Source organism: Hyla sarda, chromosome 8 (assembly GCF_029499605.1).
Source record: "Hyla sarda isolate aHylSar1 chromosome 8, aHylSar1.hap1, whole genome shotgun sequence".
Taxonomy (NCBI): Eukaryota; Metazoa; Chordata; class Amphibia; order Anura; family Hylidae; genus Hyla; species Hyla sarda.
This window is the reverse complement of record NC_079196.1, coordinates 173,696,411-173,719,324: the sequence shown is the minus strand read 5'-3', so window position 1 is coordinate 173,719,324 and position 22,914 is coordinate 173,696,411. Positions and strand designations below refer to the sequence as shown.

The 22,914-nt window shown below is 47.6% G+C and overlaps 1 protein-coding gene across 2 annotated transcripts in view; it reads right to left on the bottom strand.

The window, feature by feature from the left end:
• Window positions 1–442: 442 nt before the first annotated feature.
• The window catches only part of LOC130285081 (melanin-concentrating hormone receptor 1-like), a 57,350-nt gene continuing 34,878 nt past the window's right edge, over window positions 443–22,914 (bottom strand). Inside the window, exons 1-2 of one of the 2 annotated variants that reach the window (XM_056536250.1) lie at window positions 5,212–5,388; window positions 443–4,695 (exon numbers count right to left, since the gene is read on the bottom strand). In XM_056536250.1, coding sequence (XP_056392225.1) covers window positions 3,695–4,660 — 966 coding nt within the window. In that variant the 5' untranslated portion in view covers window positions 4,661–4,695; window positions 5,212–5,388 and the 3' untranslated portion in view covers window positions 443–3,694. Of the gene's footprint in view, window positions 4,696–5,211; window positions 5,389–22,914 lie in introns of those variants that run through there. The other variant, XM_056536249.1, reaches the window with a different exon arrangement.

Sequence of the window (22,914 nt, the reverse complement as noted above, 5' to 3'; positions counted from 1 at the left end):
GGGGAGAGAAGGGGCAGCGGCACCCATTGCCGGCACTGCTGCCCTGTTGCCTCCCCCCATCCCCGGTTGCATAATTACCTGTTGCCGGGGTCGGGTCCGCGCTGCTTCAGGCCTCCGGCGTGCGTCCCCTGCCTCGTTGCTATGCACTGCACCACGCGGCACACTGACGTCATGCGCCGCACCGTGCAGCGCATAGCAACGACGCAGGGGACGCACGCCGGAGGCCTGAAGCAGCGCGGACCCGACCCCGGCAACAGGTAATTATGCAACCGGGGATGGGGAGAGGCATGCAATGGCTGCCGCTGCCCCTTCTCTCCCCCTGGCTGTCGGCGCCGCTGCCCCAATGCCGGCGCCGCTTCTCTCCCCCTGGCACCGATAGTCAGGGGGAGAGAACGGGCAGCGGCGCCGATAGCCAGGGGGAGAGAAGGGCCGGCAGCAGGGCTCTAGACCCCAGGGCAGGCAGGGGCAGAGAAGCCGGCAGCGCTGGCTGTCTCTGCACCTGCAAAGCCGTTGCAGTTCATTGATTTAAAGCGCCCGCTTTAAATAATTGAACTGCAGCGGCTATCGGCGTATAACACGCACATAGACTTTAGGCTAAAAATTTTAGCCTAAAAAGTGCGTGTTATACGCCGATAAATACGGTATCATATATCTACTGGCACTGCTGCAAGGGCCCTGCAGGCAGATGTCATGGACATTATACACCAATAAATAAATATATAATTGTTTAATTTATATTGCATCCTTCTTCTTTACCCAACTGTGTACACAATATACAAGATCCACACATGCTTTCATCCATAAGCACATAAAAGACCAGATTCGAGGAAAGTGCTTCCCCCCCTTTTTTTATATATTGTTTAAATACATAGTTTAAACTTTTTAAGTCCCCATAGGGGACTATTAATAGCAATCATTAGATTGCAATGTACTGTTCAGTACTATGTAATATTATACAGTAGTACAAATCAGTACTTGGCAGTCTTCTTGTACAGCCTGCCTAGGCAGCCTGCACAAGAAGATCACCCATCCTGCATGCCAGAGGAAGGTAAAAGACATCTGGCTGCCATTTGTACTAATCGGACAACCACAATTACACTGCGGGGGTCTGATGAGCCTATCCTAGGACACTGGCACCTCTATTTTATTTATAGATAGGGCTAATGGCAGACATCAGCATGAATGATCACATTACCAGTGAGTTCCGCTATGAAGCTATGAAGTGAGCGTAGCTCCTGAGCCCAATTTATAGCTATGTTGTAAATGTACGACAAGTACATGTGAAGTAGCTTGCTGCAGCAACATGTGTCCTTAGACGGTCAAAAAACAAAAAACATCAGAACATTTTCTCACACTTTTTGAGGCTGTTTTTCTCACAAAAAAAAGCTTGCTTGCCAATTGCAGAATAGCATTTGCTGTAGCAATAAAATAAATAAATTAATTAATAAATAAATTACATCAATACTTATTCTTAAAAGCAATATATATATATACATATATTAATAAAAACATTACTATATAATTTCACATTTATTTTTATAGCTAACGTAACTTTATCAAAATAGAAATACTGACAATGTTAAAACACAGAACACGTGTGCAGTACTAGCTGTAGACAACTGTCAGCACATTAAGACCAATCCAAGGATGAAATCGGTTTCTTCTTCATGGATCAAACTGTGTACATTTTTTATGCATTTCTCTTAAAAAGGTTGAAGGTTTGCTACTATTGTAAATATTTAGACCTCCTTTACAGGTATTTTTGGTTTGTCTTAACACTATAAGGCTATGGTAACATTCTGATTATTGAGCCTAATTTTAAGTCGTAAACAGTTTATGGGTCAATGAAGACAAAGAGAAATGCGGCACTCACCAGTTTGCAGTTCTGTGTATCCAAAGTATCAATGTACGGCTGAGACAATACAGACTTCAAGGGCGCACTTCATTAGGTCTTGCAAAGGCCTGAAGAAGTGCATAGGCTGCCCAAAACAATTGTTGGCTATTTATCATTGAAGTCTGCATTGTCTCTGCCCTCTGCAAGTTGGTGGTCACATTCTTCTCTTTATTTGTTTTCATTGCAATGAATAGTGTTGAGCGTGAATATTTGAAATGCAAATTTTTACTGTGAATATTAGCACTTCGCGATTTCGTGAATACTTAGAATATAGTGATATATATTTGCAATGACAAATATTCTTTTTTCTATATATGCGAATTTATGCAAATATTTATGCAAATATCGGCACTTCCAGACTGGACACTGATCCCTCCTTTCTTTTAGGTGAAATATATAATTGCGCATGCGCACTATGCAAATTTCCTTACGAATTTTTGCATGAAAAAAAGAGAGAACGAACATAGCGAATATGCGAATTTTGCGAACATATGACGAATATTCATCCATGTAGTCACTAAATATTGCAAATTTGAATATGGCCCCTGCCGCTTTTCACTAGCAATGAACTGTCACATCTACACAAAACGCAAAATGTATTGTGTCCAGTCTCTCAGTGACGTTTGCTCTAATCATCTGTACTTGCAGATTTAAACCCTTACAAACTTTTTTTTTTTTGCTTTTGATAAATTTTCCACTGTTTGCAGCTCAATGTGAGTTCGAAAGTGTAAACATTGGCAAATACGCTACTTGTGTTGTCACACAGGAAGATGAAGATTATGGAGAATTTTATATAAAATTTGAGGTGTATGGGTAAAAAATGTCATCAAAAATATGATGCATTTGAGAAAAATATGTTGCAAAATGATAAATAAATATTTCATATTAGTTAGCAGAACAGCATGTTTAAAAAACTGTTTTCAAATACCCTATGCCCTTGTGCACATGGAAATCCCATTGAAATCAAGTCAGATACCAGGTGAAGTCCATGTTGAATTTGACATGGAATATACTACTCATTGTGCGCATTCCTTATCAGGGAATTCTGAACTAAAAGATGGTGTTCTTCCATTTTGGACTCTCATCAATGATCCACAGAGGAGAAAACATATAAAGAGCGTCATTCTCTCTGAAGAACTTGGCACACTCATGTGTTACATAGAAAGCCCACTGATTTCATAAGGAACTCTCTGTCCCCTAATGACTAAAGTTCATTCGTTAAACAGGACAACAAGGCCACGTGTCAAGCCACCTTTACATTGGTAATGCCCTTTAATGAACCATGTTACCCATCTAATGTCTGGAGATTTCTATACAGAAGATATGATTTCCCATACATTACGTACACTTGATTTTTTTTCTCCCTATTTTAGATATGACAGACTGGTCAGCAGGATAAACAAATAAAAAAATACATCTTAACCTACTATATAAAAAAAAAAATCTATAGTTATTTGTTATGCTGTAGCCATAGCAAGTACACACATAAGGAGCCACAGTATGAGAGTTGCCAAACCCTTATTAACTCTTCATGACTAAGCATGCGGAAATAGTGAGATACCCAAATGTACCAAAAACACAGTATTTAGGTATGAGTTTGATTTTAAACAACAAATGTGAAGTGCACAGCAAATTTAAAGCAATTTGAACGGATGACAAGACAAAGGACATCATTCTAATATACTCGGTAAGGGGTCTACATCAGAATTTAATACAACCACTTTACTATGATAAATACCACAGTGCATCTAGATGTTTCCAAAGAAGAGTTAATTGAAGTCACTTTTTACATCCTGTTCCTCAGCTCCCAGAGGAAACAGGAACAAGGTGAAGCAATGGTTGACCACTACCTGAAGGGGGATCTGTGCCAAACTTCATCCTGATCCTGCCCGGTGGGAGGTCTTCCGCTGGTCGGACAGAAACAATAAACCTACGCCTAAAGGTTTCGCACAAGATAATATAGATGAAAGGGTTAATACAGCTATTAGCATAGCCCATGCTGATAGCCACACAGTAAGCATAATGAAAGGCAAGTGTAGGCTGTTCCATGACTAGTTGAATTATCTGCAGTACATAAAACGGAGCCCAGCAGATGAAGAACACCAAGCAGATGGCTATAGCTGTCCTCGTCACTTTCTTTGTCCTTATCCTGGAGCTCCTTTGAGCTGTAAGAGCTTCTGAGGAAGCCATTTTCAGCAGAATCCTCCTATAAGCTAATGAAATAACAGCAAATGGAATAGCAAAGGCCAAAAAGAACTGATACAAGGTATACCAATAAATATCACTTTCTGGATTTGGTAAGGTGATTCCACAGCCCAGGACTCCACCAGGAAGTGAAATAAGTCTAGCATACATCCAAACTGGAGTGATACTGAGGAGAGACAGCACCCACAGGATGCAAATGACCATGATGGCTATAGGTGGCTTTCTGTACTTTGCTGAGGTAAATGGGTAAACTGTTGCAAGGTATCTGTCAATGGACATGGCTGTGAGTATATAAGTGCTGGTAAACTGACTGTTGGTATCCAGTGCTGTGATAAGGGTACACATGGTTTCTCCAAAATGCCATACACCATTGCCAAGTAGCTGGTGAATCAAGAAGGGCATCCCAAGAAGAAACAATAAGTCTACCACTGAAAGGTTGATGATAAAAATATCAGGAACACTGCTGGTACATCGGAATTTGGATTTCTTGAAGACTGTGTAGATGACGACACTATTGCCAATAATTCCAAGCAAACAAATTATTCCAAAAACAGTTGGCATTATTACGTTGGCATAGGCAACATTGCCACTGGGATCTGTAAGGAAAAGGATACAGTGTCAGAAATATACCATGACTACAAAATATTGCAATTTCACTTTTTTACATACTGTACAGTAAAATAAACTTTGAAAAGAAAAATAAGAATTCATCATATTATCACGAGCAAGACAACTCCATTGTTGGGCACAGGACCACCAATGCTGAGCTGGACCCACAGTGTATAGTGGTTAACACCATAAAGGTACTGGCACATGTTGTCTTACATGATGATACAGGGCTACAGAGCTCTTTATTCTGGCTATAAGTGCAGGAGAATCAATCTATGGAGTCCATAGGACTTATCAGAACATATAGAAAAGGCTTTTTCTTCATGATGGGACAATTTATTTAACCAAAAACAGGAACAGATTACAGTAGAGCCAACAAAGGATGTTTCCAGTCGGCATCCATTCCAATATCTAATCATAGAGAAAGGAAGGGGGGGAAAAAATTTAAATTACTAGTTTAAATTTAAGGGATTGTCTCATAAAGATGACTTCAATACACATACCTCATTAGGACATAAGGAAGTCTTTGAGAAGTGCTACTGTTCTGGCAGACACAAACTATCCATGGCTCAAGTCAGCCACAACAATGGCTGCTACAGGGGGAGATCCTGGCTGTTCACTGCTCTCCCTTTATGCAAAGCAGTATTTTCTGGTGACATTTGATCTATTGCAGTGGACTCCTGATGAACCCCATGAGTCAAAATAAGAACAAAAATGGACATTAAAGTTAAAAAAAGCAGATAACTAACACAGCTAAAGCAAGTCCTTACATACCAATGGAGCACACAATAAACTGGAAAAAAAGGAATCTCTCCTCATGTTATGTCCAAAGGAGCAACTCATCCTGACACAGGTAAATAGTAGTACAGAATATAAATACATATGCAATGTACTATAAGGAAGCACTAGAAGACACTCAATCAGTGGATAAACTTCAAGCGTTACTGTCGTTAGAAACAACTTTTTTCTATTTAATACTACCTTAAAAACGAAGCATTTTCCTAATATACTTCATAAAAAAATTTGATTGCTAAAGATGTTAAAAATGAAAAATGGCCACTATGGGTCTCTGTCATTTTAATTTAGCAAACGAACCCTATAAATCCATTTAAAAAAAAAAACACCAAAATATCTAAAGGGAGGGGGAGGGAGGTGTGGTTATCTCCATTCTGTTCCTCAGAGTACAGACAAGATGCAGACAGCCTGCAGTCTTTAAGAAGAGAAGCATTTCCATTCAGAGTGACAAGCAATGCAAGGTGCTTACCTATTATTTATATGCAAAATGGTTTCTTTTTGGTCATTTTATGAACTTATTTCTTGTTGTTTTTCACCATACACGTTCCACATGGCTGCTTTAGGGTTTTAAAAAGCATGCATTTTGGTTACACAGCTGTGAAAATTGTTTATTTTGTGGCCCAAAATGCAGGTTTTTATTCTGTCCTTGCATCATATAGTTTCACATGGCTGCATTAGAGTTACATAGAGCATGCATTTAGGTAGAAAGCTTTGCAAATGTAAAAATGTTTGTGCAGACCTCATGACAGGGGAGAGGGAGGTGGAGGAGAGGAGCTCATCATACACCAGGGGAAACGCCCCCCGCCTCTCAGAGAAATTCAGCAATATTCATCACAGTAATTCATAGATCAAAAGGTATTTAGCATATTAAAGGGGTGCTCCGACCATAAGACATCTTATCCCCTATCCAAAGGATAGGAGATAAAATGCCTGATTGCGGGGGTCCCGCCCCTGGGGACCCCCACAATCTTTCATGCAGCACTCAGCTATCATCAGCATCTGGAGCGAACATCGCTCCGGGTCTGATGAATCACAATCACGGGGCCGGAGTATCGTGACAGCCACCATGCCCCCTCCCATAGGCTTGCATTGAGGGGACGGAGCGCCAGGTCACGATACTCCGGCCACGTGATCGTGATTTATCAGACCTGGAGCGATGTTTGCTCCAGAGGCTGATGATAGCGGGGTAGTGCATGAAAGATTGCGGGGGTCCCCAGCGGCGAGACCCCCATGATCAGGCATCTTATCCCCTATCCGTTGGATAGGGGATTAGATGTCTTATGGCTGGAGTACCCCTTTAACACATGCATATTATTATGCATACAGGTCTTTGGCAAATTACTATACTGATTTAAGCATTTATTTTAGTTTAACTAATGATAGTAATGCTTTCAGAAATACAGATGTTTCACAAGTAAAATGCCAAATTTAGTAGGTGGGATCTTGCAGCCATTGACAAACAGTGTGGATTCAGACGGCCTGTGCCATTGTATGTTGAGCATTGTTTCATTTTACAATAGTCCAGAAAACACATTCTGGGCCTCATTTACTAAGAATGTCAGGTATTTACTAATGGGAAATGTTGTTTCAGACTTGCAGGATTCCGCTCTATTTACTATGGGAACAGCTTTTCACAGTGTAAGGGTACGTTCACACGCGCGGATTTACAGTGTATTTTATGCTGCAGATCCGCTGGTGAAGGCCCGCTCTATGCTGGCTTTACATGTGCCTGCTGGTAGCAGCAATACGCCGCTACCGAGTCGCAGTATACTCGCGCATTGCGGGAGCTCTCTGCCTAGCTCAGAGCAGGGAGAGGGGCCGCGATGTGCGAGTGCGCCGCGCACATCGCTGCACTGTGTCTGCTGGTAGCGGCGTGTTGCCGCTACCAGCAGGCACATATAAAGCCAGCATAGAGCTGGGCCTTCACCAGCGGATCTGCAGCTAAATATGCTGCAAAAATACGCTCGTGTGAACGTACCCTAAGGGTGCATTCACACGGGCGTATTTTTCAGTGGATCCGCAGCTGTGGATCCGCTGACAAAGGCCCCTAAAGTGCTGCCCTCTTTGTGCCTGCTAATAGCGGCAATCCGCCGCTACCAGCAGACACACTGGGAAGTGCGAGTCGCAGTGTATTCGCACATCCCGCACATCACGGACGCTCCCCGGCTCCCTGAGCTACACAGAGAGCGGCCGCGATGTGTGTGAGTACACTGCAGGGTAACTCGCACATCGCAGTGTGTCTGCTGGTAGCGGCGGATTGCCGCTATTAGCAGGCACAAAGAGGGCAGCACATAAGGGGCCTTTGTCAGTGGATCCGCAGCTGCGGATCCGCTGACAAATACGCCCGTGTGAATGCACCATAATGTTGGGTTTCTTGGATTCTCCTGGCACAAACTGGCGCAGACATGTCGCAGACACTCTGCTCCGAAATAACAAAACTGGTCAGTTTTAATTAAGTAAATGAGGGCCTCTTTGTTGAAAATATTGTAACTAGATATAAGCAAAAATTCCAAAATGCCACTTTAACAGAACCTCAACAAAAGTTCAGACAGAATTAGTTCTGTCGGAATCAGGTGTTACTTTATATTACTTTTATGTTACATATAATACCAATGCACCTGACCTCAAGAATCTTTCCCCTGTCTTACAAAGCAAACCAAACTGCTGTTCACAGTGTTTTCTTGCTGGCAATTGCTGACTGCTATGGGGTTTCCTAGGCAGCAGCAGAAAGTTACCCTGTATTGCGTATCATTCTCTTTCAGTTTTAACAATGCATGCATTCAATTCTCAAAATATCGAATCTGACGAACCCGAATTTGTTACGAATTTCAGGAAAAATTTGATTCTGATCGAATACGAACTTCGACGCGATTCGATCGCACAAATCGCTTTATTAAACTAAATTTTCCTGCGTTCTAGGCGGTTTTAGGCCTAAGATGGCGGCTCCACATGTCAGTACATGGGGCAAGGCACCATGGGAGGGCGGGAAGCTGGCGCGGGAATCAAGGTAGGCGGGCTGACCCTGAATCACATGTCAGATGCAGCCTATCAGTGTTCACTGACCCCTGTGATGTCACAGCCCTATATAATCGGTGGCCATCTTCCCTCTGGTCATATCTTCTCCACACGAGATAGGGAAAGGAAGTGACTGCACGTCTGTGTGCTGATCGCATACAACGGCGTTATACAGCATCCGACCGCTACGAGTAGCAGTGACATCAGCATTAGGGAAAGATACAGGGCACATTGTTGCTGCAGTTCTGACCGAGAACGATTCTAGCAAAACCTTGTATTCTCCTTACTCAATATAGCAGGCATAGAGGTGCTGCATAGCAGTCACCTACGTCATAGATCTCACAGCTGTTTTACCTGCATGGAGCATCTTATCTCCTCTTTTTTCAGCCCAATTGAGTTTTTTCTTTTGCTCCACCAATCTGATTCTCACAATTGTGTGACAGAGTGCAATTTAGGGTTTAATCCCTGTAAAAAAAAAAAATTCTGTGGTGCTGCCCAGTTGGGTCCTGCTGCTGTTCAGAAATAAGTCATATTAGTGTGGACTTTAGTGCCTTTTTACCATTTTTCACCTGTTACTCTGTCTCTGTGCTACATTCAGTGTTTTACCACACTTTATACACCTGCCGGTGTATGAATAAAAAAAAAAAGGGTTTCCTGCGTACAAATACGCTTTTTCAGTGGCCTTATCATTGCAAAGGGCCTGCATACAAGCAAATAGCGTACAATATACCACCTTTTTTTCTGTCTCTGTGCTAAATTCAGCGTTATACCACACGTTATAGACCTGCCGGTGTATTAAAGAAAAAAAAAAGGTTTTCCTGTTTACAAATACGCTTAACAGTGGCCTTATCATTGCAAAGGGCCTACATACAAGCTAATAGCGTACCATATACCACCTTTTTTCCGTCTCTGTGCTAAATTAAGTGTTGTACCACACTTTATACACCTGCCGGTGTATGAAAGAAAAAAAAAAAGGTTTTCCTGTGTACAAATACGCTTTTTCAGTGGCCTTATCATTGCAAAGGGGCTATATGCAAGCAAATAGCGTGCCATATACTACCTTTTTTTCTGTCTCTGTGCTAAATTCAGTGTTATACCACACGTTATACACCTGCCGGTGTATGAAAGAAAAAAAAAGTTTTTCCTGCTTACAAATATGCTTAACAGCGGTCTTATCATTGCAAAGGGCCTACATACAAGCAAATAGCGTGCCATATACTACCTTTTTTTCTGACTCTGTGCTAAATTCAGTGTTATACCACATGTTATGCACCTGCCGGTGTATGAAAAAAAAAAAAAAGGTTTTCCTGCGTACAAATGCGCTTAACCGTGGCCTTATCATTGTAAAGGGCCTACATACAAGCAAATAGCGTACCATATACCACCTTTTTTTCTGTGTCTGTGCTAAATTCAGTGTTATACCACACGTTAGACACCTGCCGGTATATTAAAGAAAAAAACTTAGTTTTTCCTGCGTACAAATAGGCTTAACAGTGCGCTCATCATTGCAAAGGGCATACATACAACCAAGTAGTGTACTATTTAGTACCTGTATTTCTGTCTCTGTGCTAAATTCAGTGCTATTCCACACATTAGTATACACTGGCTGGTGTATTTAAAAAAAAAAGCGTTTTTTTCTGCGTAGAAATACGCATACCAGTGCGCTCATCATTGCAAAGGGCATACATAGAACCAAGTAGTGTACTATTTACTACCTGTTATTCTGTCCCTGTGCTAAATTCAGTGCTATTCCACACATTAGTATACACCTGCTGGTGTATTTAAAAAAAAAAGCGTTTTTTTCTGCGTAGAAATACGCATACCAGTGCGCTCATCATTGCAAAGGGCATACATACAACAAAGGAGTGTACTATTTAGTAACTGTTATTCTGTCTAGGGCCTATATGCTTTGAAAGGAAAGCCGTAAGTAATCGCCTGCTGCTGTTCTATACCCTCATAAACGCACTAAGTATGTCAGGCAGGGAAGTGCCAGGACGTGCACAGAGAAGGGGCAGAGGCCTACATACGTCAGGCAGAGTTGGAAGCAGACTTGGGGCGAGTGGCAGCAGGAGTCGCAGCAATAGGCCTGAGCTCCCATTAACACCCAGCGGTCGTGTCGTCGACCCATCTCTCCTCGTCAATTGGTTTGCACACTCATCCCCATCATCACAAGCGAAATCTGACAACCCCAGTCAAGAGTCCGTGGGTTCCTCAGACACAACCCTCAGTTGGCAAGGCCCGGGAGCAGTCCCCGTAATCCCATTGCCTTTGTTCTATGCTGTTCCCTCTCCCAAAGAAGTATCTCATGCTTTGGGTTCAGCTCCACTCTTTAGTGAGGACGATGTAATAGAGGACAGTCAGCAGCTAATGGGCAGCCAAGAATGTGAGGAGACATGCGTCGCTTGCTCCGCAAGGCGGGCAAGTATTGATGCGGAGAGTGACGTGGGAGGTGGTATTTCAATTGTTCAGGGTCCTGAGGCAGACACTGTTGTGGAACACGAGGAGGACATCAGTGATGTGCACGCATTATTTGATGATGATGAAGCCGATCGCAATTGGGAGTCGGGTGCAGAAGCCGGGGCTTCATCATCACCAGGAGAAGAGATTTGCTCTTTGTCTATGAGGCAGCAAGGCGGTAGCACGGTTGGCAATCAGCGTGGTGGTGGCAGTAGTGGAAATTCAGGAGACAAACGTGCCAGGGGGAGACCACCGGCTTCGCGGCAAGCTACCATTCAGGGAGGTAGTGGAACAGGGGTTCCTGGAGACGGCGCCAATAGCAGTGAAATAGTGCGGACTGCAGGTAGGGAAAATCAGCTACTCTGTGGTGTGGTTGTTCTTCATAAAGAATCCGGAGGACCTTAGCGTAGTCACATGCAAAATCTGTCGGCAGAAAGTGAAGCGAGGCCAGGGTCCCAATCTCTGCACCACGGCCCTGCGTCAGCACATGATTCGCCACCATAAAGCGGCCTGGGATAACCGTGGCTCCGATGTAGTGGTCCAGCCCAGCCTGCTGCATCACCCAGTGGCCATCCGCTTCCTCCGTCAACCAGCCAAGGCTCCACCACCTCAGCCGAAGGGAGCATTGTGTCAAACCCTCCTTCTTGCGCTCCTGCTTCTTCCGCTCGTATTCAGCCATTCCGCCAACAATCGATCGGCGAAGCCATGTCCAAGAGACAACAGTATGTGTCCACTCATCCAACGGCGCAGAAGTTGAATGTGCTCCTGTCCAAGTTGCTGGTGTTGCAGTCCCTCCCTTTCCAACTGGTGGACTCTGCAGGTTTCAGGGAATTGATGGCTTGTGCCGAGCCGAGGTGGAGAGTCCCAAGCCGTCATTTCTTTGCGAAGAAGGCAGTACCAGCCCTGCATAAGTTTGTACAAGAGAAGGTGGGCCAGTCCTTGAGCCTGTCGGTGTGTTCAAAAGTGCATGGCAGCGCCGACGTGTGGAGCTGTAACTACGGGCAGGGACAATACATGTCTTTTACGGCCCACTGGGTAAATGTTGTTCCTGCACAGCCACAACAGCAACTTGGACAGGTCACACCGCTTCCTCCTCCACGCTCTCGCTCTCAGGCAGTTGGTCCTTTTACAGTGTGCGCCTCCTCCTCCCCCGTGTCCTCGGCCTCCACTGCACGCCCAAATCTCGGTGGCCCTTCATCGTACCACGTGTGTAGGGCACAGCGGTGTCAAGCCGTCCTTCACATGGTTTGCCTTGGCGAACTGAGTCACACAGGGGAGGAACTGCTGAAGTTCATTAGGGAAGAAATCCGAGTATGGCTTACTCCACAAAATCTGGAAATGGGAATCATGGTGACCGACAATGGGAAGAACATTGTGGCCGCACTGCGACAAGGTAGTGTGAACCATTCTCCCTGCATGGCACACGTGTTGAATCTGGTTGTCAAGAAGTTCATCAAGTCTTCACCCCATTTGCAAGACGTCCTGACAATGGCAAGGAAACTGTGCATGCACTTCAGCCACTCGTACACTGCCAAGCACACTTTACTTGAGCTGCAGCGTCAGAACGGTATCCCACAACATAGTCTCATTTGTGACGTTGCCACACGTTGGAATTCCACCCTCCATATGTTGGACAGACTATACGAACAAAGAAAAGCTTCCACGGATTTTTTGATGATACAAGCAGATAGGAGTACTCCCCTGTGTAACTTCAATGTGAACGAGTGGCAGCTCATACGTGACACCTGCCGTTTGCTGAGGCCCTTTGAGGAAGCCACTTTTTTTGTTAGTCGCTCGAATTACGCCATGAACGACATAATTCCACTACTACATTTACTCCAAAAAAATATTGAAAACATGGCTGGTCACGGCAATGGAGACGTTGTGCCTACATCAGAAGGCTACTGTCACGATGCCGGCTGGCAGGTAGTGGATCCTCTGTGCCAGAGAGGGATTGGCGTGGACCGTGCTAGTGGACCGGTTCTAAGCCACTACTGGTTTTCACCAGAGCCCGCCGCAAAGCGGGATGGTCTTGCTGCGGCGGTAGTGACCAGGTCGTATCCACTAGCAACGGCTCACCTCTCTGGCTGCTGAAGATAGGCGCGGTACAAGGGAGTAGGCAAAAGCAAGGTCGGACGTAGCAGAAGGTCGGGGCAGGCAGCAAGGATCGTAGTCAGGGGCAACGGCAGAAGGTCTGGAAACACAGGCAAGGAACACACAAGGAACGCTTTCACTGGCACTAAGGCAACAAGATCCGGCAAGGGAGTGCAGGGGAAGTGAGGTGATATAGGGAAGTGCACAGGTGAACACACTAATTGAGACCACTGCGCCAATCAGCGGCGCAGTGGCCCTTTAAATCGCAGAGACCCGGCGCGCGCGCGCCCTAGGGAGCGGGGCCGCGCGCGCCGGGACAGAACAGACGGAGAGCGAGTCAGGTAGGGGAGCCGGGGTGCGCATCGCGAGCGGGCGCTACCCGCATCGCGAATCGCATCCCGGCTGGCAGCAGAATCGCAGCGCCCCGGGTCAGAGGACGTGACCGGAGCGCTGCCGCGGGGAGAGTGAAGCGAGCGCTCCGGGGAGGAGCGGGGACCCGGAGCGCTCGGCGTAACAGTACCCCCCCCCTTGGGTCTCCCCCTCTTCTTAGAGCCTGAGAACCTGAGGAGCAGACTTTTGTCTAGGATGTTGTCCTCAGGTTCCCAGGATCTCTCTTCAGGACCACAACCCTCCCAGTCCACTAAAAAAAAATTTTTCCCTCTGACCTTTTTGGCAGCTAAAATTTCTTTGACCGAGAAGATGTCCGAGGAGCCAGAAACAGGAGTGGGAGGAACAGATTTGGGAGAAAAACGGTTGAGGATGAGTGGTTTGAGAAGAGAGACGTGAAAGGCATTAGGGATACGAAGAGAGGGAGGAAGAAGAAGTTTATAAGAGACAGGATTAATTTGACACAAAATTTTGAAAGGACCAAGATAGCGTGGTCCCAACTTGTAGCTAGGGACACGGAAGCGGACATATTTAGCGGAGAGCCATACCTTGTCTCCAGGGGAAAAAACGGGGGGAGCTCTTCTTTTCTTATCCGCGAACTTCTTCATGCGTGATGAAGCCTGTAAGAGAGAATTTTGGGTCTCTCTCCATATGATGGAAAGGTCACGAGAAATTTCATCCACAGCGGGCAGACCAGAGGGCAAGGGAGTAGGGAGGGGGGGAAGAGGGTGACGGCCGTACACCACGAAAAATGGGGATTTGGAGGAAGACTCAGAGACCCTGAAGTTATACGAGAATTCGGCCCATGGGAGGAGATCTGCCCAGTCATCCTGGCGGGAGGAAACAAAATGTCGCAAATAATCACCCAAGATCTGGTTAATCCTTTCTACTTGTCCATTGGACTGGGGATGATATGCAGAAGAAAAATTTAATTTAATCTTGAGTTGTTTACAGAGAGCCCTCCAGAATTTAGACACGAATTGGACGCCTCTATCCGAGACAATCTGCGTAGGCAACCCGTGAAGACGAAAAATGTGTACAAAAAATTGTTTAGCCAACTGAGGCGCAGAAGGAAGACCAGGAAGAGGGATGAAATGTGCCATTTTGGAGAATCGATCAACGACCACCCAAATAACAGTGTTGCCACGGGAAGGGGGTAAATCAGTAATAAAATCCATACCAATCAGAGACCAAGGCTGTTCGGGGACAGGCAGAGGATGAAGAAAACCAGCAGGCTTCTGGCGAGGAGTCTTATCCCGGGCACAGATAGTGCAGGCTCGCACAAAGTCCACAACATCCGTCTCCAGAGTCGGCCACCAATAGAAGCGGGAGATGAGTTGCACAGATTTCTTGATACCCGCATGACCTGCGAGATGGGAGGAGTGACCCCATTTGAGGATTCCGAGGCGTTGGCGAGGAGAAACAAAGGTCTTTCCTGGAGGAGTCTGCCTGATGGAGGCAGGAGAAGTGGAGATCAGGCAGTCAGGTGGAATGATGTGTTGCGGAGAGAGTTCAACTTCTGAGGCATCCGAGGAACGAGAGAGAGCATCGGCCCTAATGTTCTTATCGGCAGGACGAAAGTGAATCTCAAAATTAAATCGGGCAAAGAACAGAGACCACCGGGCCTGGCGAGGATTCAGCCGTTGGGCAGACCTGAGGTAGGAGAGGTTCTTGTGGTCGGTGTAGATAATAACAGGAGAACTTGATCCCTCCAGCAGATGCCTCCATTCCTCAAGTGCTAATTTAATGGCTAGAAGCTCTCGATCCCCGATGGAGTAGTTCCTCTCCGCTGGAGAGAAGGTCCTAGAGAAAAAACCACAAGTGACAGCATGCCCGGAAGAATTTTTTTGTAGAAGAACAGCTCCAGCTCCCACTGAGGAGGCATCAACCTCCAATAGGAAGGGTTTGGAAGGGTCAGGTCTGGAGAGGACGGGAGCCGAAGAAAAGGCAGACTTGAGTCGTTTAAAGGCGTCTTCTGCTTGAGGAGGCCAGGACTTGGGATCAGCATTTTTTTTGGTTAAAGCCACGATAGGAGCCACAATGGTAGAAAAATGTGGAATAAATTGCCTGTAATAATTGGCGAACCCCAAAAAGCGTTGGATAGCACGGAGTCCGGAGGGGCGTGGCCAATCTAAGACGGCAGAGAGTTTGTCTGGATCCATCTGTAGTCCCTGGCCAGAGACCAAATATCCTAGAAAAGGAAGAGATTGGCATTCAAACAGACATTTCTCAATTTTGGCATAGAGTTGGTTGTCACGAAGTCTCTGAAGAACCATACGGACATGCTGGCGGTGTTCTTCTAGATTGGCAGAAAAAATTAGGATATCGTCCAGATATACAACAACACAGGAGTATAACAGATCACGAAAAATTTCATTGACAAAGTCTTGGAAGACGGCAGGGGCGTTGCACAGTCCAAAGGGCATGACCAGATACTCAAAGTGTCCATCTCTGGTGTTAAATGCCGTTTTCCACTCGTCCCCCTCTCTGATGCGGATGAGGTTATAGGCGCCTCTTAAGTCCAATTTAGTGAAGATGTGGGCACCTTGGAGGCGATCAAAGAGTTCAGAGATGAGGGGTAAGGGGTAGCGGTTCTTAACCGTGATTTTATTAAGACCGCGGTAGTCAATGCAAGGACGTAGGGAGCCATCTTTTTTGGACACAAAGAAAAATCCGGCTCCGGCAGGAGAGGAGGATTTACGGATAAAGCCCTTTTTTAGATTCTCCTGGACGTATTCGGACATGGCAAGAGTCTCTGGGGCAGAGAGAGGATAAATTCTGCCCCGGGGTGGAGTAGTGCCCGGGAGGAGGTCGATAGGGCAATCATAAGGCCTGTGAGGAGGTAGAGTCTCAGCTTGTTTTTTGCAGAAAACATCCGCGAAGTCCATATAGGCCTTAGGGAGACCGGTTACTGGAGGAACCACAGAGTTACGGCAAGGGTTACTGGGAACCGGTTTTAGACAGTTCTTGGAACAAGAGGACCCCCAACTCTTGATCTCCCCAGTGGACCAATCCAGGGTAGGGGAATGAAGTTGAAGCCAGGGAAGTCCAAGGAGAATTTCCGAGGTGCAATTGGGGAGGACCAAAAGTTCAATCCTCTCATGATGACATCCGATGCTCATAAGAAGGGGCTCCGTGCGGAAACGTATGGTACAGTCCAATCTTTCATTATTTACACAATTGATGTAGAGGGGTCTGGCGAGACTGGTCACCGGGATGTTGAACCTGTTGACGAGAGAGGCCAAAATAAAATTTCCTGCAGATCCTGAGTCCAAGAAGGCCACTGTAGAGAAGGAGAAGGCAGAGGCAGACATCCGCACAGGCACAGTAAGACGTGGAGAAGCAGAGTAGACATCAAGGACTGTCTCACCTTTGTGCGGAGTCAGCGTACGTCTTTCCAGGCGGGGAGGACGGATAGGACAATCTCTTAGGAAGTGTTCGGTACTAGCACAGTACAGGCAGAGGTTCTCCATACGGCGTCGTGTCCTCTCTTGAGGTGTCAGGCGAGACCGGTCGACCTGCATAGCCTCCACGGCGGGAGGCACAGGAACAGATTGCAGGGGACCAGAGGAGAGAGGAGCCGAGGAGAAGAAACGCCTCGTGCGAACAGAGTCCATATCTTGGCGGAGTTCCTGACGCCTTTCGGAAAAACGCATGTCAATGCGAGTGGCTAGGTGAATAAGTTCATGTAGATTAGCAGGAATTTCTCGTGCGGCCAGAACATCTTTAATGTTGCTGGATAGGCCTTTTTTGAAGGTCGCGCAGAGGGCCTCATTATTCCAGGACAATTCTGAAGCAAGAGTACGGAATTGTACGGCATACTCGCCAACGGAAGAATTACCCTGGACCAGGTTCAACAGGGCAGTCTCAGCAGAAGAGGCTCGGGCAGGTTCCTCAAAGACACTTCGGATTTCCGAGAAGAAGGAGTGTACAGAGGCAGTGACGGGGTCATTGCGGTCCCAGAGCGGTGTGGCCCATGACAGGGCTTTTCCGGACAGAAGGCTGACTACGAAAGTCACCTTAGACCTTTCAGTGGGAAACAGGTCCGACATCATCTCCAGATGCAGGGAACATTGGGAAAGAAAGCCACGGCAAAACTTAGAGTCCCCATCAAATTTATCCGGCAAGGATAAGCGTATCCCAGGAGCGGCCACTCGCTGCGGAGGAGGTGCAGGAGCTGGCGGAGGAGATGACTGCTGAAGCTGTGGTAGTAACTGTTGTAGCATAACGGTCAGTTGAGACAGCTGTTGGCCTTGTTGCGCTATCTGTTGTGACTGCTGGGCGACCACCGTGGTGAGGTCAGCGACAACTGGCAGAGGAACTTCAGCGGGATCCAGGGCCGGATCTACTGTCACGATGCCGGCTGGCAGGTAGTGGATCCTCTGTGCCAGAGAGGGATTGGCGTGGACCGTGCTAGTGGACCGGTTCTAAGCCACTACTGGTTTTCACCAGAGCCCGCCGCAAAGCGGGATGGTCTTGCTGCGGCGGTAGTGACCAGGTCGTATCCACTAGCAACGGCTCACCTCTCTGGCTGCTGAAGATAGGCGCGGTACAAGGGAGTAGGCAAAAGCAAGGTCGGACGTAGCAGAAGGTCGGGGCAGGCAGCAAGGATCGTAGTCAGGGGCAACGGCAGAAGGTCTGGAAACACAGGCAAGGAACACACAAGGAACGCTTTCACTGGCACTAAGGCAACAAGATCCGGCAAGGGAGTGCAGGGGAAGTGAGGTGATATAGGGAAGTGCACAGGTGAACACACTAATTGGGACCACTGCGCCAATCAGCGGCGCAGTGGCCCTTTAAATCGCAGAGACCCGGCGCGCGCGCGCCCTAGGGAGCGGGGCCGCGCGCGCCGGGACAGAACAGACGGAGAGCGAGTCAGGTAGGGGAGCCGGGGTGCGCATCGCGAGCGGGCGCTACCCGCATCGCGAATCGCATCCCGGCTGGCAGCAGAATCGCAGCGCCCCGGGTCAGAGGACGTGACCGGAGCGCTGCCGCGGGGAGAGTGAAGCGAGCGCTCCGGGGAGGAGCGGGGACCCGGAGCGCTCGGCGTAACAGCTACATGAGTCCTGTGGGGGATGAACTGGAGGAGGATGATGAGGGGCAGAGCGGAGCACAGTTTACGGTGGATGAGATGGCCGGTGTTTCTGGTCATTGGACAGGAGAGGAGGAGCAGGAGCAGCCAGAGGAGCTGGACGGTTTTTATGAGGGAGGCGAGACAGAGGACCTAGACACACCGTGGCAGTATGCAGTGGAGATGGAGGCAGGTAGTCCCAGAGAGTCACTGTCACAAATGGCACGATGCATGCTGAGTTGCTTGCATCAAAATTCGTCAGCGCGATGACTTCTGGATCTCCACCTTATTAGACCCTCGCTACCGGCCCAGAATGGGGGCCTTTTTTACACCCACTGAGAGGGAGGACAAACTGACCTACTTCAGGGAGCTTCTACGTAGTCGGTTGGCCGATGCCTATCGGCCACATGGTCCATCCACTCGCAGGTCTGACTCGGGGGCCCCTCTGTGCTCACCTTCCACTGCCACAGCTGCTGGGGAGGGGAGGGGTGGCAGGAGCAGTACCGGCTCAATCAGCAGCAGCCTGAGTCTACAGTCGCTTCCTATGAGTAGTCTATGAGTAGCTTCCTTCAGCCGCATAGTGAAGCTACTCATCAGCAGCAGGTGGACATGGAGCAGGACCTGAACCAGCAGGTGGCTTACCTCGACATGACCCTGCCAACAACCGTTGAAGATTCGTTGGACTTCTGGGCAGCCAAACTCCATTTATGTCCGCAACTAGCGGAGTTTGCCCTGGAAAAGCTGTCCTGCCCGGCCAGTAGTGTGCCATCAGAGCGGGTGTTTAGTGCGGCCGGGGCCATAGTCACCCCAAGGCGAACTCGTCTGTCCACTAAAAATGTGGAGAGTTTGTCAAGATGAATCAGGGATGGATCAGCCAGGATTTCCAGCCACCAATGAAAGATGGGTCTGAGTAGATTGACCATGCTCCTACAACAATATTTTCTCTATTGTGGTTGGTTATGAAACCCACAGGGGCAGACCTGGGCATTGTACGTCCCGCTTGCCACATACGGCCCTTTGATTGGCTCTGACCGGCCCGCGCTGATTGGGGGACAACTATGCTGCCTAATCTGAGGGACAACTATGCTCCTAATCTGGGGGACATCTATGCGGCCTAATCTGGGGTACATCTATGCTGCCTAATCTGGGTGACATCTATGCTGCCTAATCTGGGGGACAACTATGCTCCTTATCTGGGGGACACCTATGCTCCTAATCTGGGGGACAACTAAGCTCCTAATCTGGTGGACATCTATGCTGCCTGATCTGGGGGACAAGTATGCTCCTAATCTGGGGGACAAGTATGCTGCCTACTCTGGGGGACAAGTATGTTCCTAATCTGGGGGACATCTATGCTGCCTAATCTGGGTGACATCTATGCTGCCTAATCTGGGGGACAACTATGCTCCTAATCTGGGGGACATCTATGCTGCCTAATCTGGGGGACATCTATGCTGCCTAATCTGGGGGACATCTATGCTGCCTAATCTGGGGGACATCTATGCTGCCTAATCTGGGGGACATCTATGCTGCCTAATCTGGGGGACAAGTATGCTCCTAATCCGGGGGACATCTATGCTGCCTACTCTGGGGGACAAGTATGCTCCTAATCTGGGGGGCATCTATGCTGCCTAATCTGGGGGACAACTATGCTCCTTATCTGGGGGAGAACTATTCTCCTAATCTGGGGGACATGTATGCTGCCTAATCTGTGGGACAACTATGCTCCTAATATGGGGAAAACTGATGGTTCTGGCCTTGGGCCTATAATTTTTTGAAGTTTAGCAGTAGCTAAATACATGCTTAATGCAAATGTGAACATTGATCTTTAAATGTAGGGGGTTATGAAACCCTCTTGGGTACTGCGAATTACTGCTCCAGACTCATTCTGTGTCTTTCACAAACTACTTGCCTCCCTGGTGCCTCAGGCCTTGGGCCTATAATTTTTTGAAGTTTAGCAGTAGCTAAATACATGCTTAATGCAAATGTAAACATTGAACTTTAAATGTAAGGGGTTATGAAAACCTCTTGGGTACTGCAAATGCATGCTCAAGACTCATTCTGTGTCTTTCAGGAACTACTTGCCTCCCTGGTGCCTCTGGCCTTGGGCCTTAAATTTTTGGATGTTTAGCAGTAGCTAAATACATGCTTAATGCAAATTTCAGCATTGATTGTTAAATTCTCGGCCCTCTGCCAGGGCCTTCTCCTACCCCGCCTGGGCCGATCCGAGGACCTCACTAAAAAAACTCACTAACTAATCCAATCACTTATAGCGACGGGCGGTGTGTACAAAGGGCAGGGACTTAATCAACGCCAGATTATGACCCTCACTTTCTGGTAATTCCTCGTTTTAAGGTTAAATAATTGCAATCCCAGATCCCTATCATGAACTGGTTTCACCGTGCAACACGCACCTGTCCTTGAAAGATAGAGACACACTAATCTGTTCAGTGGAGCGCTAGTGCGGCCCAGGACATCTGGGGCCATAACACACCTGTTATTGCTCGATCTCGCAATTGATCGGGCAGGGTAAGGGGTTATTAAAGCCTCTTGGGTACTGCTGAGGCCTACTCCTGACTGCTCCTGGTGCAATGTATGGGGTAATTAAATACTCTTGGGTAGTGTTATTGTTAAATTTACTGATAATTTTATCAGTAATAAAATTGAATTTTGCAGAATGCTAACCGTTACACAACGGAACGCTTGTTGCGTGTGATTTTTTAATGAAAAAAAATATATATATATGGAGAGGGATTAACTCTGCTTAATCATTTTTGGCATTTTAGACGTTGCGCCTACATCAGAAGGCTACATGAGTCTTGTGGGGGATGAACTGGAGGAGGATGATGAGGTGCAGAGCGGAGCACAGTTTACGGTGGATGAGATGGCCGGTGTTTCTGGTCATTGGACAGGAGAGGAGGAGCAGGAGCAGCCAGAGGAGCTGGACGGTTTTTATGAGGGAGGCGAGACAGAGGACCCAGACACACCGTGCAGTTTGCAGTGGAGATGGAGGCAGGTAGTCCCAGAGAGTCACTGTCACAAATGGCACGATGCATGCTGAGTTGCTTGCATCAAAATTCGTCAGCGCGATGACTTCTGGATCTCCACCTTATTAGACCCTTGCTACCGGCCCAGAATGGGGGCCTTTTTTACACCCACTGAGAGGGAGGACAAACTGACCTACTTCAGGGAGCGTCTACGTAGTCGGTTGGCTGATGCCTATCGACCACATGGTCCATCCACTCGCAGGTCTGACTCGGGGTGCCCTCTGCGCTCACCTTCCACTGCCACAGCTGCTGGGGAGGGGAGGGGTGGCAGGAGCAGTATCGGCTCAATCAGCAGCAGCCTGAGTCTACAGTCACTGATGAGTAGCTTCCTTCAGCCGTATAGTGAAGCTACTCATCAGCAGCAGGTGGACATGGAGCACGACCTGAACCAGCAGGTGGTGGCTTACCTCGACATGACCCTGCCAACAACCGTTGAAGATTCGCTGGACTTCTGGGCAGCCAAACTCGATTTATGTCCGCAACTAGCGGAGTTTGCCCTGGAAAAGCTGTCCTGCCCGGCCAGTAGTGTGCCATCAGAGCGGGTGTTTAGTGCGGCCGGGGCCATAGTTACCCCAAGGCGAACTCGTCTGTCCACTAAAAATATGGAGAGACTGACGTTTGTCAAGATGAATCAGGCCAGGATTTCCAGCCACCAATGAAAGATGGGTCTGAGTAGATTGACCATGCTCCTACAACAATATTTTCTCTATTGTGGTTGGTTATGAAACCCTCTGGGGCAGACCTGGGCATTGTACGTCCCGCTTGCCACATACGGCCCTTTGATTGGCTCTGACCGGCCCGCGCTGATTGGGGGACAACTATGCTGCCTAATCTGGGGGATATCTATGCTGCCTAATCTGGGTGACATCTATGCTGCCTAATCTGGGGGACAACTATGCTCCTTATCTGGGGGACAACTATGCTCCTAATCTGGTGGACATCTATGCTGCCTAATCTGGGGGACAAGTATGCTCCTAATCTGGGGGACATCTATGCTGCCTAATCTGGGTGACATCTATGCTGCCTAATCTGGGGGACATCTATGCTGCCTAATCTGGGGGACATCTATGCTGCCTAATCTGGGGGACATCTATGCTGCCTAATCTGGGTGACATCTATGCTGCCTAATCTGGGGGACAACTATGCTCCTTATCTGGGGGACAACTATGCTCCTAATCTGGGGGACAACTATGCTCCTAATCTGGTGGACATCTATGCTGCCTAATCTGGGGGACAAGTATGCTCCTAATCTGGGGGACATCTATGCTGCCTACTCTGGGGGACAAGTATGCTCCTAATCTGGGGGACATCTATGCTGCCTAATCTGGGTGACATCTATG